This window comes from Leucopleurus acutus (assembly GCF_964270905.1).
Source record: "Leucopleurus acutus genome assembly, chromosome: 2".
Lineage (NCBI taxonomy): Eukaryota > Metazoa > Chordata > Mammalia > Artiodactyla > Delphinidae > Leucopleurus > Leucopleurus acutus.
Genome location: NC_139143.1, coordinates 164,769,980 through 164,787,083, shown reverse-complemented (window position 1 = coordinate 164,787,083; position 17,104 = coordinate 164,769,980). Strand labels below are relative to the sequence as shown.

Below are 17,104 nucleotides of genomic sequence, written 5' to 3'. Positions count from 1 at the left end.
CTTGATTAATTCAGCTTTGTGATAAGTCTTGAAGTCAGATAATGTCAGTTCTCTGACTTTGTTTTTCTTCTTCCCTGTTGTATTAGCTAATAGGTCTTTTGCCTATCTATATAAACTTTAGAATCAGTTTGTCAGTATCACAAAATAACTTGCTGAGACTTTTGTTGGGATTACATTGAATCTATAGATCAAGCTGGGAAGAATTGACATCTTAATGTTGTCTTCTATCCTTGAACATGGAATATCTCTTTGTTCAGAGCTTCTTTGATTTCTTTTATCAGAGTTTTATAGTTTTCCTCATTTAGATTTATATCTAAGTATATTGTTTTTTTCTTTTTCTACTATAAATGGTATTGTGTTTTTAATTTTAAATTCTAGTTGTTCATTTTTAGTATTTAGGAATGCAGGTGATGTTTGTATATTTATTTTGTATCCTGAAACCTTGCTATAGTCACTTATTAGTTCCAGGAAGCTTTTGTCAATTTTGGGGGGTTTTCTGCATAGGCAGTCATGTTCTCTATGAACAAAGACAGTTTTATTTTTTTCCTTCCCAGTCCGTATACTTTTATATCCTTTTCCTTGCGTTAGCTAGGAATTCCAATACGATGTTGAATAGCAGTGGTGAGAGGAGACATTCTTGCATTGTTTCTGACTTTAGGGGGAAAACATCTAGTTTCTCAGCAGTAAACATGATGTTAGCTATAAGCTTTCTATAATTGTTATTTATCAAGTTGAGGAAGTTCCCCTCCAGTCCTAGGTTTTTTTGTTTGTTTCGTTGGGTTTTTTTGCGGTACGCGGGCCTCTCACTGTTGTGGCCTCTCCCGTTGCGGAGCACAGGCTCCAGACGCTCAGGCTCAGCGGCCATGGCTCACGGACCTAGCCGCTCCGCGGCATGTGGGATCTTCCCGTACCGGGGCACGAACCCGTGTCCCCTGCATCGGCAGGTGGACTCTCAGCCACTGCGCCACCAGGGAAGCCCTCCAGTCCTAGTTTTGCTGAGAGTTTTTATTATGAATGGATGATCGAGTTTGCAAAATGTCCTTTTCTGCATCTGTTGATATGATCATATGATTTTTCTTCTTTTTTTTCTCTTAATGTGATTAATTACTTTAATTGATTTTTGAAATATTGAACCCAGCCTTGCGTGCCTGGGATAAATCCCACTTGGGGATGGTATATAATTCTTACACATTGTTGGATTCAATTTGCTAATATTTTGTTGAAGATTTTGCATCTGTGTTCATGAGAGATGTTGATCTGTAGTTTTCCTTTCTTGTAATGTCTTTTTCTGGTTTGGGTATTAGGATATTTTGGCCTCAGAATCATGAGTATTTCCTCTGCTTCTGTTTTCTGGAAGAGATTGCAGAGAATTGGTTTCATTTGTTCCTTGAATGTTTGGTAGAATTCGCCAGTGAAACCATCTGGGCCTGGTACTTTGTTTTTTTGGAAAGTTGTTAATTATTGATTCAGTTTTTTTAATAGGTACACACCTATTCAGATTACCTATTTCTTCTGTGTGAGATTTGGTAGTGTCATTCAAGGAACTGGTCCACTTCATGTAAGTTAACAAATTTGTGGGCCTAAAGTTTTTCATAATATTCTTTTATTATCCTTTAAATGTCCTTGGGGCCAATGACCCTTTTTTCATTTCTGATATTAATAATTTGTGTTGTCTGTTTTATTCTTGATTAGTCTGGCTAGAAGTTAATGAATTTCTTTGAACTTTTCAGAGAACTAGCTTTTTGGTTTCCTTCATTTTCCTCTGTTGATTTCTTATTTTCAATTTCATTGATTTCTGCTCTAATTAAGATTTTTTTCCTTCTGCTTGTTCTAGGCCTATATTGTTCTTCTTTATCGTTCTAAGGTAGAAACATAGATTATTGATTTTAGATCTTTCTTCTCTGCATTCAGTGCCATAAATTTATCTCTTAAGTACTGCTTTCACTGCATCACACTAATTTTGGTAAGTTGTATTTCATTTTCATTTAGTTTAAAATATTTTTAAATTTCTCAAGACTTTTTCTTTAATCCATGTCTCATAGAATTATATTGTTTAATATATAGATATTTTGGGATTTCCTGGCTATCTTTCCATTATTGATTTCTAGTTTAATTCCACTGTGGTCTGGGACCATACTTTGTATGATTTCTGTTCTTTCAAATTTGTCAAAGTGTGTTTTTAGGACCATAATGTGGTCTTCCTTAATGAATGTTACACGTGAGCTTGAGAAGAATGTGTATTCTGCTGTTTTTGAATGAAGTATTTTATAAATGACTCTTAGAATCAGTTGATTGATGGTACTGTTCAAGTCAGCTATTGAATATACACTTATCTTCTGCCTGCTGGATCTGTCAATTACTGATGAAAGTACATTGAAGTCTCCACTATAATAGTGGATTTGTTTGTTTCTCCTTGCAATTCTATCAGTTTTTGCGTCACTTGTTTTGGCATTCTTTTCTTAGCTGCATACATGTTAAAGATTGTCCTGTCTTCTTGAAGAATTGACCCTTTTATTATTATGTAATACCCCTCTTTATCCCTGTTAATCTTCCTAGTTCTGAAATCTACTTTGTGTGAAAAAATACAGCAACTTCAGTTTTCTTTTTCTTGGTGTTAGCATGGTATATCTTTCTGTATCACTTTATTTTAGAATTGGTTTCTTGTAGGCAACATGTAGTTTGGGTCTTTTTTTTTTTTTGGTTGCGGTGGGTCTTAGTTGCAGCAGGCAGGCTCCTTAGTTGTGGCACTCAGGCTCCTTAGTTGTGGCATGTGAACTCTTAGTTGCGGCATGCGAGTGGGATCTAGTTCCCTGACCAGAGATCGAACCCAGGCCCCCTGCATTGGGAGCGTGGAGTCTTAACCACTGTGCCACCAAGGAAGTCCCTGGGTCTTATATTTTATCTTCCCCTCTTTTTCTCCATTTTATGTTTTTTTTAAAATAAATTTATCTATTTTTGGCTGCATTGGGTCTTTGTTGCTGCACGTGGGCTTTCTCTAGTTGTGGCAAGCGGGGATACTCTTTGTTGCGGTGCGCGGGCTTCTCATTGCGGTGGCTTCTCGTTGCAGAGCACAGGCTCTAGGCGCGCAGGCTTCAGTAGTTGTAGCACGCGGGCTCAGTAGTTGTGGCTCGCAGGCTCTAGAGTGCAGGCCCAGCAGTTGTGGCGCACAGGCTTTGTTGCTCCGCGACTTGTAGGATCTTCCTGGACCAGGGCTTAAACCCATGTCCCCTGCATTGGCAGGCAGATTCTTAACCACTGCGCCACCAGGGAAGCCCCTCCTTTTTATGGTTTTAAATGAGCATTTTATATTATTCCATTTTCTCTCTTACATCAATTATACTTTTTTTTTTTTACTTTTAATGGTTTCCCTAGAGTTTGCAGTATACACTTACAACTAATCTGAATTTGCTTTCGATAATTCTGTACCACTTCACCGATAGTGTAGATACCTTAGAACAAAGTATTCCCAATTCCTCCCTCCCCCTTACAATATTTCTGTCATTCATTTCACCTATCCATAAGTTGTAACCACACAATATATTGTTGCTATTATTATTTTGAACAGTATCTCTTAGTTCAGTTAAGAATAAGAAAGTAAAAGATTTTATTTTACTTTTATTTATTCCTTCTCTGACCTTTTTTTTATATATAGATCTGGACTTCCGACCTGTATACTTTTCCTTCTTTCTGAAAAATGTCTTTTATCATTTCTTTCAAGGCAAGTCTACTGTCAACAGATTCCCTTAGTTTTTATTTGTCATATTTCCCCTTCACTTTTTAAAAAATTATTTGCTTATGTTTACTTATAAATCAAATTATCTATTCACATAGTTTAGAGTGTTAAATCATTCTGGAATTCTTATTTTCAAAAACAGCACCTTTATAGCTGTCATCCCATTTGTTTTTTTCATAGAAAAACTCTTTCATCATCTGCCACTTTTTAAATTTAATTTTTGTTTATTGAGTGCTCTGCCTGTATTTCAGTTTCTTCTGTAGTCCTGCCCTGTTTTGCCAGAACCTTGGGACCTCTACATTTGTCTCATGTTGGTGTAGGTGATGCCTTCTATAAATCAGTCACTTGGTGTCATTTTTTTTTTTTTTGGCCGCGCTGCGTGACATGCGGGCTTTTAGTTCCCCCGCCAGGAATTGAACCCCTTGCAGTGGAAGCGCAGAGTCTTAACCACTGGACCACCAGGGAAGTCCCAGGTGCCAAAGTTTGATTGTAGTTTTCATTCCTTCTGAGGTACTGTTTTCATAGGAGTGTTCCTGAATTAACTTTTTTTTTTCTTTTTTTTTTTGCGGGACACAGGCCTCTCACTGCTGTGGCCTCTCCTGTTGCGGAGCACAGGCTCTGGACGCGCAGGCTCAGCAGCCATGGCTCACTGTCCCAGCCGCTCCGCGGCATGTGGGATCTTCCCAGACCGGGGCACGAACCCGTGTCCCCTGCATCGGCAGGCGGACTCTCAACCACTGTGCCACCAGGGAAGCCCCTGAATTAACTATTTTTAAACAAGTTTTTGTGTATATGTGTGATAAAATATACATAACATAAAATTTACCATTTTAACCACCTTAAAGTACACAGTTCACTGGCATTAAGTATATTCACAGCATTGTGCAACCATAACTACTGTCCATTTCCAGAACTTTTTCATCATCTCAAACAGAAACTCTGTACCCATTAAATAGTAACACCCCATTCCCCTACCCACCAACACCTGGTAGCCTCTATTCTACTTTCTGTCTCTATGAATTTACCTATTCTAGTAACTTATATAAATGGAATCATACAATACTTATCCCTTTGTTTCTGGCTTATTTCACTTAGGGTAATGTCCTCAAGGTTTATCTATTTTGTAGTATGTATCAGAATTTTCTTCCCCTTTTTTGTTGTAAAATATACTAATATATAAAACAATAATTTACCATTTTAACAAGTATACAGTTCAGTGACATTAAGTACATTCAGTGTTATACAACCAGCACCACCATCCATCTCCAGAACTTTTTCATCATCCTTAACTGAAACTCAGCACTAACTCCCCATCTCCCCTCCCTCAACCCCTAGAAACCTATATTCTACTTTCTGTCTCTATGAATTTGACTGAATAAATCATATAGTATTTGTCCTTTTGTGACTGTTTATCTCATTAAGCATAATGTCCTTAAGGTTTATCCATGTTATAGTATGTATCAGAATTTTCTTCCTTTTTAAGGCTGAATAATATTCCATTGTGTGTACATACACATTTTGTTTATCTATTCATCTATCAATGGGTACTTGGATTAGTTCCACCTTTGGGCTATTGTGAATAATGCTGCTTTGAACATGAGTATACAGCTCTCTGTTCCAGTCCTTCCTTTCACTTTTCTTGGGTATATTACCAGAAGTGAAATTGCTGGATTATATAATTCTGTTTTAGTTTTTTGAGCAATTGCCTTACTGTTTTGTACAGAGTCTGCACCATTTTGCATTCCTATCAGCAGTGTACAAGGTTCCAGTTTCTCCACGTTCTTGCCAATATTTATTTATTTATTTTAGCCATCCTGTTGGGTGTGAAGTAGTATCTCTTTATGGTTTTCATTTGCATTTTCCTAATGATTCGTGATGTGGAACATCTTTTCATGTGTTTACTGAACATTTGTAGATCTTCTTTGGAGAAATGTCTATTCAAGTCCTATGGTCATTTTTATTTGGATTGTTTGGGTTTTTTCTTATTGAGTTATAGGAGTTAGTGTGTGGGGGTTTTTTGTACATGTTGTTTTGTTTTGCTGGTTGGTTGGTTGGTTTGTGGCCACACTGCACAGCTTGTGGAATCTTAGTTCCCCAACCAGGGATTGAACCCAGGCCCTTGGCGGTGAGAGTGTGGCGTCCTAACCACTAGTCCACCGGGGAATTCCCAGGAGTCAGTCTTTAATTGTTCCTGCAGTTAATGGCTTCATCAGCTTCTGCTTCTAATAAGCTGATCTTGGCTGTGATTCTTTGTATTCACCTGTTTTGGGGGTGGAAGTTTTCTCTGATGGATCTAAGACTAAGACAAGTCATTGATTTTCAGTCGTTGATTTTTTGTTGTTGTTGTGAAGATGGAAATGATGACTTCTAATCTTTTGTGTGTTGGTGCTATAGTTAATGTCCAGAATGGTATTTTTAAGTACAAATCTGATTTTATCCCCTTCCCTATCACCCCCACTTCAGTAGTTCTTCATTTAACAATTGGTAAAATTGATATTTAAGATTATCTTCCAAGGGTTTGCATGTTCTAATCCGTGACTTTTTTTTTTTAATAAATTTATTTATTTTTTATTTTTGGCTGAGTTGGGTCTTCGTTGCTGCACACAGGCTTTCTCTAGTTGTGGCGAGCGGGGGCTACTCTTTATTGCAATGTGCGAGCTTCTCATTGCGGTGGCTTCTCCTGTTGCGAAGCATGGGCTCTAGGCGCGCAGGCTTCAGTAGCTCTGGCACGAGGGCTCGGTAGTTGTGGCTCAGGGCTCTAGAGCTCAGGCTCAATAGTTGTGGCACACAGGCTTAGTTGCTCCGCAGCATGTGGGATCTTCCCAGACCAGGGCTTGAAGCCATGTTCCCTGCACTGGCAGGTGGATTCTTAACCACTGCACCACCAGGGAAGCCCCTAATCCATGACTTCTTACCTCTTCAGAATTCAGCTCACTTTATGCTTGTTTTTCCCCACAGAAACTCTTTGTTTATCCTCTTCCTTCTACCTGTATTGCTTCTCATAATCCATCTTCCACCCTTTACCAAGTAAACACACATTCTTTTGAATTTTAGTTCAGACATCCCTTCCTTGGGGAAGCTTTGCCTGACCTCCCTGACAAGGTCAAATTCTCTCACTTTTAATATCTTACAGCACCTTGTTACCACTCCTTTATGTTGTTTCACAGTTACAATGTTAAATTTGAAGTTATTTAATTAATGGCTATTTCTCTGACTAGACTATAAGCACTGTGAGGGCAAGAACAATGTCTCTCTTGACTTAACATTGTATATCCAGAGCTTCGCACAGTACTAGCATGTATTAAGTGGCTCATTAAATATTTGTTGAATGAATTAATAAACCTTTTTAGAGGGCAAATTTTCAGTATCTATAAAAATGTTAAGTATATATATCTCTGATCCCTCGATTCTACCTGTAGAAATTTATCCTGAAGCTATAGTTATACAACCAAATGAAAGTTAAATATACAAGGATGTTATTCATAGCATTGTTTGAAATAATGGAAACCTGGAAAAAGTTAAAAATATGAGTAGTGTATGAGTAGTATGAGTAGTGTACTACTCATAGGTGTAGGTGTAACCACTACTCATAGGTGTATGAGTAGTGGTTAGATACCTTATGGCATTTAAAAACAAAGTAACTGCTGTTGTTATAAATAATAAGGGCATCTATATATTGGCATTCAGAACATACTATATTATTAAGTGAATATGACAAGTTACACAATAGAGTGTATAGTATATTCTCAGTTTTTGTTTAAAAGTGTTTTCCATGTGTTATATATAAGAAGTTATGGGGCTTCCCTGGTGGCGCAGTGGTTGAGCGTCCGCCTGCCGAGGCAGGGGACACGGGTTCGTGCCCCGGTCCGGGAAGATCCCACATGCCGCGGAGCGGCTAGGCCTGTGAGCAATGGCCGCTGAGCCTGCGCATCCAGGGCCTGTGCTCCGCAACGGGAGAGGCCACAACAGTGAGAGGCCTGCGTACTGCAAAAAAAAAAAAAAAAGAAGAAGTTATGGACACCAAACTCTATGGTAGTTACAATGGCAGAGAGGGGGAGAGGAACAGGAAACAGGATAAGGAAAGGAACAGGATAAAAGCCTTTATACAGTAATACCTCTATATTTCTAAATTAAAGTTTAGAGAATCGGATAGAAAGCTATAAGTATACTGTGATTACAACTGCATTAAAATAATGCAAATGAGAACCTTATTGGAAGAGAGTACAATTAAATACTAATAAGGGTTTATGTATGATATTTTTCTCTGGTTTTTCGGTTATTGTGGTTATACTATTTTTGTGAAGACAAAAGTATGCTTCCTTATATATGAAGAAAACAACTGGAAAAAATTATCACTAAATACTTAAGCTAATCTTCAAGGCAGTAAGTATACTTTATTTTTTAGGATTATTTTTCATATTTTATAGTTGTATATTGTAGAACACAGTTTTCACAAATGCTGGAAACAGTTCATTCAAAAGATCTAGTTTAAAAAAAAAAGATCTAGTTTATTTTAATTGGCTAGATATCAAGTTAAAACATTTAAGATAGACAGTATATTACTAATTGCACTCTTTTTTTTTTTTTAATTTTGGCCGCGCTCGGTCTTCATTGCAGCGTGAGGGCTTCTCTAGTTGTGACCTGCAGACACAGGCTCCAGAGCACATGGGCTCAGTAGTTGCGGCACACAGGATTAGTTGCCCCACAGCATGTGGGATCTTAGTTCCTCCACCAGGGATCGAACCTGCGTCCCTGCATTGGAAGACGTATTCTTAACCACTGGACCACCAGGGAAGTCCCACTAATTGCACTCTTGAATGCCCTCAAAACTCTGCACATTTATATCATCAAATAAGGCAGTATAGGGAATTCCCTGGCGGTCCAGTGGTTAGGATCCGCGCTCTCACTGCAGAGGGCTCGGGTTCAGTCCCCAGTCAGGGAATTAAAATCCCACAAGCCGCGCAGCATGGCTGAAAAAAAAGGCAGTATACTTTAAATTAATTTTAATAGCACTGTTTCAGTATTGGTATAAGTTTTGGTATCCTGTAATACAGTGATGTATTTCACAAGGGGAAACATACATAGCAGCTTAATTTTCAGTAAAATTTGCCTTTTTATAACCAGAGGTATCTGTATTTGTTCCACAGCGGAGGTGAAACGTGTTGGAGATACACTTTTGGGTATGGCTACACAGTGTGTTCAAGTCAAGAATGTAATAAAAACATCCCCTCAAACTCTCTCAAACCTGTGCCTAAAGATAAATGTTAAACTTGGAGGGATCAATAATATTCTTGTACCTCATCAAAGGTAAGATAAGCTAATCACCTAATAAAATATTAATTTTTCTCTGTATTGCCATATCTAACACCTGTGTAAGAGACAGCTTTGATGATTCCTGCCAAGGGAAATAAGTAGACATTTTGGCAAAAAGTTAAGAGTTTTGATTGGCAAAATTTACAAGATTTCTTTATGAAAAATCCCCTCCCATCTCCATTTTCATTTAGTGTGCAAAGTACCTCGTCCCTGGCTAGAAAGTATTGAGAATTTTATTTATTTTTCACTGGAGAGCCCAGCTTGAAGAACTTTCTCATTGTTTGGTAGTCATCTTGAAGCTGGTGTCATGAGGCAACTCACTCACCTAGAAAGTGAGGGAAGCCTTTCTTCCCTCCTTTAGGGGCTTTGGGTGGAGTTGGATGGGGGGCATGTCAATTAAGTAAATCAATTAAGGAAGCCATATCAACTCCTGGTGGAGTCAGTGGGACAACAGATGTTACTGTTATATCACCATCATGTCTAAGAGCTCTTAGGAAGTACGACACGTAATGACCTAGAAATAGGGTGCTGGGGAAGAGGCTGTTATTTGGAGAATTGAACAACAGGTTTCCTTTTAATAGTTGAAGCAACTAGGGCTCTAAAAAATTAAATATCTTGTTGACACAGAAACTCTTTTTTCCTGTTTTTCCATACTGCCTCTATTTCCCATCCCTATTAAATATGAGATTCATAAATGACATGAATATAGAATTTTATCAACAACTCCAAGAACTAAGAGTCATTTGAATCTTAAAGGATACAATTTTAAAATAAAATGAACTGCTAGCTACTTTATGACTATTAAATGTATGTTACTCAAATTTTATACTTTTGGTCAGAGGCGGGGGAGTAGTAGAGTCCCATAATCCCTTCCAATGTGGTTTAATGATTCTTTATCTCCTTGAGAGATTACATTGGCTTAAAATGTAAGTAGGTTAAAGAATTATTGATACAAATCAGTGGATTAATATGAAGAAGTTTATCATTTTATGCCTATTAAGAATGCTAGCAGCAGTTGACCTTTGCAACCACCAGCACCACTGCTTAAGGCAGAAAACTGCTCTGAATACTCCTCTTACTAGAGATTCATGATTTAAGAGAATAAAGCTGTCAGTAGTTCAAGCCTATGAAGTTGTCTGTAACGGACCTCCTCTGTGCTATGCCAGCAACTTGCAGTTGTGTTGCAGTAGTGTGAAATAGGTAAAAGAATAATGAAAAAAATGATCTAACTCTTTTTAAAACTGTGTTTAAGACCTTCTGTGTTCCAGCAACCAGTGATCTTTTTGGGAGCAGATGTCACTCATCCACCAGCTGGTGATGGGAAGAAGCCTTCTATTGCTGCTGTGAGTATCTTTAGACAGGTTTATCTTATCTAAAGTTTAGACAAAGATCAACATTTTGGTTTTAACTTTTTGAATTTTAATTACATTTTCTTTGAAACCAACTTTTATAAATATAAAGTTTAAAAAATATGTTTATAAAGTTTTATAAATATATATATCTATATGTAAATCTATGCAGAGCCAACTTTCAAATGTTCTTTGGGTTTTTTAAAAGAATGATTATTCTCTGGTTTGGAGGCTGCAAGTTCTGTATATATCTACTAAATGAAGTTTATTAATTATATTACTCAACTCTTCTGTATCCTACTTTAATTTGTCTGTTTGAGCTCTCCATGGTTGTATATTTTCAGTTACTTTTTGTAATTCAGAGTTTGTTTATGTATTTCAGTAGTGTCTTTGTTACAGAAAGATGCATTACATATAAGTTTGCTGGATTGCATTTTTTTCAGTATAAAATATCTCATCTTTGTCCAGTTTTATACTTTGCACTTGAATTCTTTATTACTGCTCCTCTTACTTTTAACATCTGCCTGTTCTATCTTTTGCCCACCTTTATATTTGTAACCTTTCTGTGTCAGTTCAAAAGTGTATTTCTTATAAATTTCATAAAGCCAGATGATATTTTACCCAACTTGAAAATTGCTTGACACACCATTGTAGAGCAATTATACTCCAATAAAGATGTTGAAAAAAAGAAAGAAAGAAAGAAAATTGCTTGATTTTAACAAACGCCAACATTTTGAAAATGTCAACATATTTTAGGCATACTTGATAAATTTCAGAAGTTAAACTGTAAGACTTTTTATATATTTTTTCTATCATTCATTATAATCTTTACTTTTAAAAATCTGATAAATCTTCATCTTTCCTTGAAAATGATAGTAATATTAAATTTTTCACTGATTTTTCCAAAGCTCTTTTCATAATGAAGAAAATTGACTTTTATCTATTAATAAATTATATTTCTTTGTATTCTTAATGTTATGCATAAATTGTGTATATTTCAAGTGTCCTAGAGGTAGTATTGAGCAATCTCTGATATTCATTAAAATGTTCCTAGAGAAGATAAAATAATACAAAATTTCTAAAGACTTACTTTGGATTTGCTATTTTAGGGTTGTTTTCCAAGGAAGTTTAAGCACATTTAAATTCTTTTGGACTTCTGGGTTGTCATTGTCCTTTTTTGCTAAATCCATTTCTACCAAATATTCACTTTCTTTTATAATTATCAGAGGTCTTGTAAATAGAATTTGATTATTTTTGCTATATATCTTCTATTCCCAAGAACTTAAAGACTAGTGTGAGAAACAATGTAAGTAATAAATGCCATATAGTATAATAGATACTACCATGATAGTGATGTAAATTAAAATTGCAAAAATCTGGTGTGTTGAGGAATTCCAAATGCAGGGAATTGGAATGTAGCATAGCAGACTGTGAGGCTTGTAAGATTTTGTAAGGCTTTTTTTGCCATCAGAGGGGGTATGGATTTATTTTTAGCAGTGGAAAAGAAATGGTCAGGTTCCTTTTTTTTTTTTTTTTTTTTTTTTACTTAGAGAAGATTTTAAAAAGCAGATACAATTCCATGTACCTAAAGAAGTAGACAAGTTGTAGCTCACTTTTTAAAAAACTCTTGGTTATTTTCTAATCTGACCTAAGACTGAAGAGAAATGTAAGAATTTTCCATATCTTGGTTTCTAATAAGATGTTTAAATTACTGACAGGAATTTAGGTACTCTTTTGAAGTAGTGTGGTTTTATTTATTTATGTTTTAATTGATATATAATTGACATATAACATTATTTTAGTTTCAGGTGTATAACATAATTTGATATTCATATATATTGTGAAATGATCACTACAATAAGTCTAGTTAACATCTGTCACCATACATAGTTACAAAAGTTTTTTCTTATGGGGAGAACTTTTTTTTAATTTTTTGGCTGCTCCGGGTCTTAGTTGTGGCACACAGGATCTTTCCTGGTGGCACGTGGGCTCACAGTGCGTGGGCTCTGTAGTTGCAGCGTGAGGGCTCTCTAGTTGTGGCACCCAGGCTTAGTTGCCCCAAGGCATGTTGGGATCTTAGTTCCCTGACCAGGGATCAAACTGGCATCCCCTGAATTGCAAGTGCTGAGAACTTTTAAGATTTACTCTCTTAGCAATTTTCAAATATGCAGTACAGTATTAACTATAGTCACCATGCTGTACGTTACATCCCCATGGCTTATTTATTTTACATCTGGAAGTTTGTACCTTTTGAGCCATTTCAACCATACCCCACCCCTCTGGCAACCACCAGTCTGTTCTCTATATCTGTGAAATCAGTTGGGATTTTTTGTTTGTTTTTTGTTTTTAGATTCCACATATAAGTGGCATCATATGGTATTTGACTTATTTCACTTAACATAATGCCCTCAGGGTTCATTCATGTTGTCACAAATGGCAAGATTTCATTCTTTTTTATGGCCAAATGATATTCTATTGTATGTATATGCCACATTTTCTTTATTCATTCATCCATCAATGGACACTTAGGTTGTTTCCACGTCTTGGCTGTGTAAATAATGCTGCAGTGAACATGGAGGTGCAGAGGTCCATTTTTGAAGCATGACTTTGTTATAGATACTACCCTGGAAGAAGGAGAAACTGGAGGTAGAATAACCAGCTGGTTCTTGGCCCAGGCTCTGATCAGTGATGTGTGAACACTTTTAAATATTCTGGTTCCAGTGATCATGCTTCAGTAGATCTATGAGTGACTACAGTCAAGGAGAACTTATAAGTTCATGCTTCAGAGTTCCCTCTGCTCCAATCACATAACAATATTAAGAGACAGAGAGAAAAAATTAAGATAGCTGTTCTCAAAACCAAGATTTAAAATTTATGAAGCATAAGAGTTTTTAAGGTAATGCCAAAGTCATCTTGAATATGGCTTCTGGGATAGTTTGCTAAACTGTAAGAGCTATAAAGAGAAATCAAGAGTTTGAATGGACCTTCTTTTTTATTTATCTCCTTCCTCTGTGTACATCTCTTTGTCTTTCTATCCTTACTAATATTTAGGTTTACCAGCAACATCTGTAAATTAGAGCCAAATTGTTAAATATAAAGTACAGCCTACTTATGGGAAAATAGTTCTTGACCCTAGACTGTGTCTTTTATTTTGTTCTTCACTGGAATTATCTATTTTTATTACTTTCAAAATGAACTGTGATAAATAGTTAAGGTTATAATAAAATACAAATTTAAATGAAATCCTTTTTTTTTTAAACTTTTTTATGGTAAAATTCATATTCATATAGTTTTGAATACCTTAATTTCTATGTTTTCTTTACTTTTTTCAACCTAGGTTGTAGGTAGTATGGATGCCCACCCAAGCAGATACTGTGCTACAGTAAGAGTTCAGAGACCCCGACAGGAGATCATCCAGGACCTTGCCTCCATGGTCCGAGAACTTCTCATTCAGTTTTATAAGTCAACTCGGTTCAAACCTACTCGTATCATCTTTTATCGGGATGGTGTTTCAGAGGGACAGTTTAGGCAGGTTGGTTGCCTGGGATTCTCATCATACTGTGGTTAAATCAGATACTGTGTTTATAATATGGTGTCTGGTTCTGAAGTTAGGAGCCTTAATTGAGAGTTCCTAAAGTCAAATTTTGATACTTCCTTAGATTTTCCCTTTTAAAATATTTACTGGATATGTAAGCCTTGATCGCTAAACCATGCTCTGATAATAGTTAAAATGGAATAGAGAAGTATAATTAGCTGTGAGGTGATGAGTTTAAGAAATTCTAAGTCTAAATCATTGTCTTACTTTGAAATATGTATAGGAGAACAACTGACTAGATCAAATCTTTCCATTTCATCTTCTCTAGGTATTATATTATGAACTACTAGCAATTCGAGAAGCCTGCATCAGTTTGGAGAAAGACTATCAACCTGGAATAACTTACATTGTAGTTCAGAAGAGACATCACACTCGATTATTTTGTGCTGATAGGACTGAAAGGGTAATCTTACATTTATTGTAATACTATTATAAGCAAAGGTCATCTAACATAGTTCATAGAGCACTTAACAAAGGCTCTCTGCCAACAGCAGAGCTTCTGATATATAGTGGTAGGTTACAGCAAAGCAGATTGATTATGAGTATAGGAGCATCAAAATAAGTTAATTTTTAACTTTCTAGAATTTCTAGTAACACTCCAAATGTTCAAAATCCCATTATACTTTTTTGTTGTTGTGAAGAAACTCATAGTTTTAAAATTGTTCTTTTTATTCATATTTTCCTTAAATGTTCAGAAGAAAAAAGGTATGTTCTATTTTTTAAATATCTTGTAAAAATTAATTTTACAAGCTAGGGACATTCTAGAGTGATTAGTGAAAATTCATGCAAACTAACTTTCATTTTCAGTGCTCTGCCCCCATCCTGTAAACCTTAGAGCAGAGAAATCTGAGGAGTACAAGGGTCAGAGTCCCCTTGGGAAAGGGGATCAATAGAAAAGACTGAAAAAGAAAGGAGTGTGTCTTGTCTTTGGTACATATTTGGTCTTTGATTACACTGGTTGTGTAGCTTCGGGCAAGTAACTTAACATCTCTGTGCCGGTTTCTTTCTGAGCAAGGTTTGGATAATATTAATATTTGCCTTATTTGGGTTTTTGAAAGGGTTTTTTTTAAATTAAAATGTGTAATGTACTTAGAACGGTGCTTAGGCACATGCTAAGCACTCAGTGGAGGTTATCTAGTTGTAGAGTGGTGGTAATGATGGTAGTGATAGAGAAAAAGAGGGCATAATGGCAGGCACTGTTCTGGATAGTTTTTATAAATTTAACTCATTTAACCCTCACAAACAACACTATGAGGTACTTATTATTATCCCCATTTTTCACAGTAGGAAACTGTGGCACATGGAGGTTAAATTGGTAGAGCTAGGACTCAAAATAGGCAGTCTGGCTCCAGAGTACTCTTAATCACTGTCCTATACCACATCTCTAATAGCAGTAATGATAGTTGTATTTTGGCCTCCATGTTGTTAAAGGCCTGTGCCCCAAATTACATTTCTGTACCTAGAAAACCAAAGGTTTCTTCAAAAGTTAGATCAGGAAAACCTAAGTTAGATTTAATGATTTCTTGCAACTGATGTTTAATTGTGCCTTTCCTTCATTTGTTGGCTTCTCTTTCATCTTTGCTCTAAATCTACTAATCATAATAGATGAGAGATAATTATAAATGAGGAAATAGGCACAGAGAGGAGAATACTGTGCCCTAGATTTCATGACTAGAAACTGGTGGAGCTCTGATATGAACCCAGGCATTCTGCCGCCTCTCTAAAGAGAATAAAGCTTTTAAATATATATTAATTAGGAGATTTGTGTGTTAAAAATAGGCATAACTTAGTAGTTTATGAACTGTTTTCTTTATTTTGTGATTTGGTGAAGCTAGCTGGTTGGTCCACACAGATATAACTCCAGCCACCACCTGGTAACAGTCCCTCACACAGCAGAAATAATGTCTGAGTCAGTAAAAGAGTCTCTGATTTGTTAGCCTTGTAAACCTCGACTTACAATTAATGATTTTAAATATGTTAGGGATAAGGAGGTAGAGGTAAGTATGTATATGCATTTAAAGTGTTTTATTAGGAGACTTTCATTATCAGGAGTTTCGAACTTTTTCATTTACATCATGTATTACTCAGAGAAAATCATGGTGTCTGTTTTCTTACAAGATGTTGAAACTGCTAATATAAAATAAAAGAAATAGGGCCTTTGCAGTCATTTCCATGTTTGACTCTCAGTTCTGCCCTTTATTGTATGCTATTGGGCGAGTTATTTTGTATTCCTGAGCTGTAGATTCCCCCCAGACAAATGGGAATAATACCTAACTTGCAGGATTATGAGGATTAGAAATAACGTATGTAAAGTACCTGGCATATAAATGGTTAACAAATGGTGACTCTAGTTGATGCTGTGGTCAGCATTCTTTCCCTCTAAAAATATAGGGTTCTCTGAGAAAAATGCTAATTTTCATAAAACTGCACATTCAAGAGTACCTGCTCTGCACAGACATCATAAATTGGAGCACTTAACGTAACTTTTTTAAAAAAATTTTTTTAAGTTTTCTATCCGTATTACGATCAACTACCAGCTAAGCATCAGTAGAAACTAATAACTTTGTTATCAGCTTTCACTTTCAGCAACATTTAAGAATAGGAACTAGGACTAGAATAAGGTCTGCCCTTAATGCCTGCTTAAGTAATATTTCAAGCCGAAAATAGTGAAACATGGGATCAGCCTATGTATTTATATCTTTTTAAAAGTGCTTTCAGACACATTCTTTACCTTTGTCTTGTTTGTTTAAACTTTGACCAAACAATCTAGGTCGGAAGAAGTGGCAATATCCCAGCTGGAACAACAGTTGATACAGACATTACACACCCGTATGAGTTTGATTTTTACCTCTGTAGCCATGCTGGAATACAGGTAAGCCTATACTTTGGGTGAAATGTTTTTATTCAGGAACTTCTATTCTTAGGCATATTTTTTAAATCTCAGAAAAGAGAGAAAGAAATATTCTTCTCTACACGTCAGATTGTTTCCACGTGAAATTAGAATGAAACTTTCAGTAACTAAATCATATCCCCTTTTTCACCTTGAGAGGGACTTATTTCTACGAAAGTACCAGAATATGAGTGTTTTAATGGAAGGCATCTCCCTAAACTGTG

The 17,104-nt window shown here is 36.2% G+C and overlaps 1 protein-coding gene across 4 annotated transcripts in view; it reads left to right on the top strand.

Moving 5' to 3' along the window:
* LOC309958664 (protein argonaute-3) overlaps positions 1 to 17,104 on the top strand; it is a 128,049-nt gene that overhangs the window by 98,425 nt on the left and 12,520 nt on the right. For all 4 annotated transcript variants that reach the window (XM_082834748.1, XM_082834747.1, XM_082834749.1 and 1 more), the window contains 5 exons: positions 8,881 to 9,040; positions 10,299 to 10,389; positions 13,733 to 13,927; positions 14,259 to 14,393; positions 16,761 to 16,862. In XM_082834748.1, coding sequence (XP_082690874.1) covers positions 8,881 to 9,040; positions 10,299 to 10,389; positions 13,733 to 13,927; positions 14,259 to 14,393; positions 16,761 to 16,862 — 683 coding nt within the window. The remainder of the gene's footprint in view (positions 1 to 8,880; positions 9,041 to 10,298; positions 10,390 to 13,732; positions 13,928 to 14,258; positions 14,394 to 16,760; positions 16,863 to 17,104) is intronic.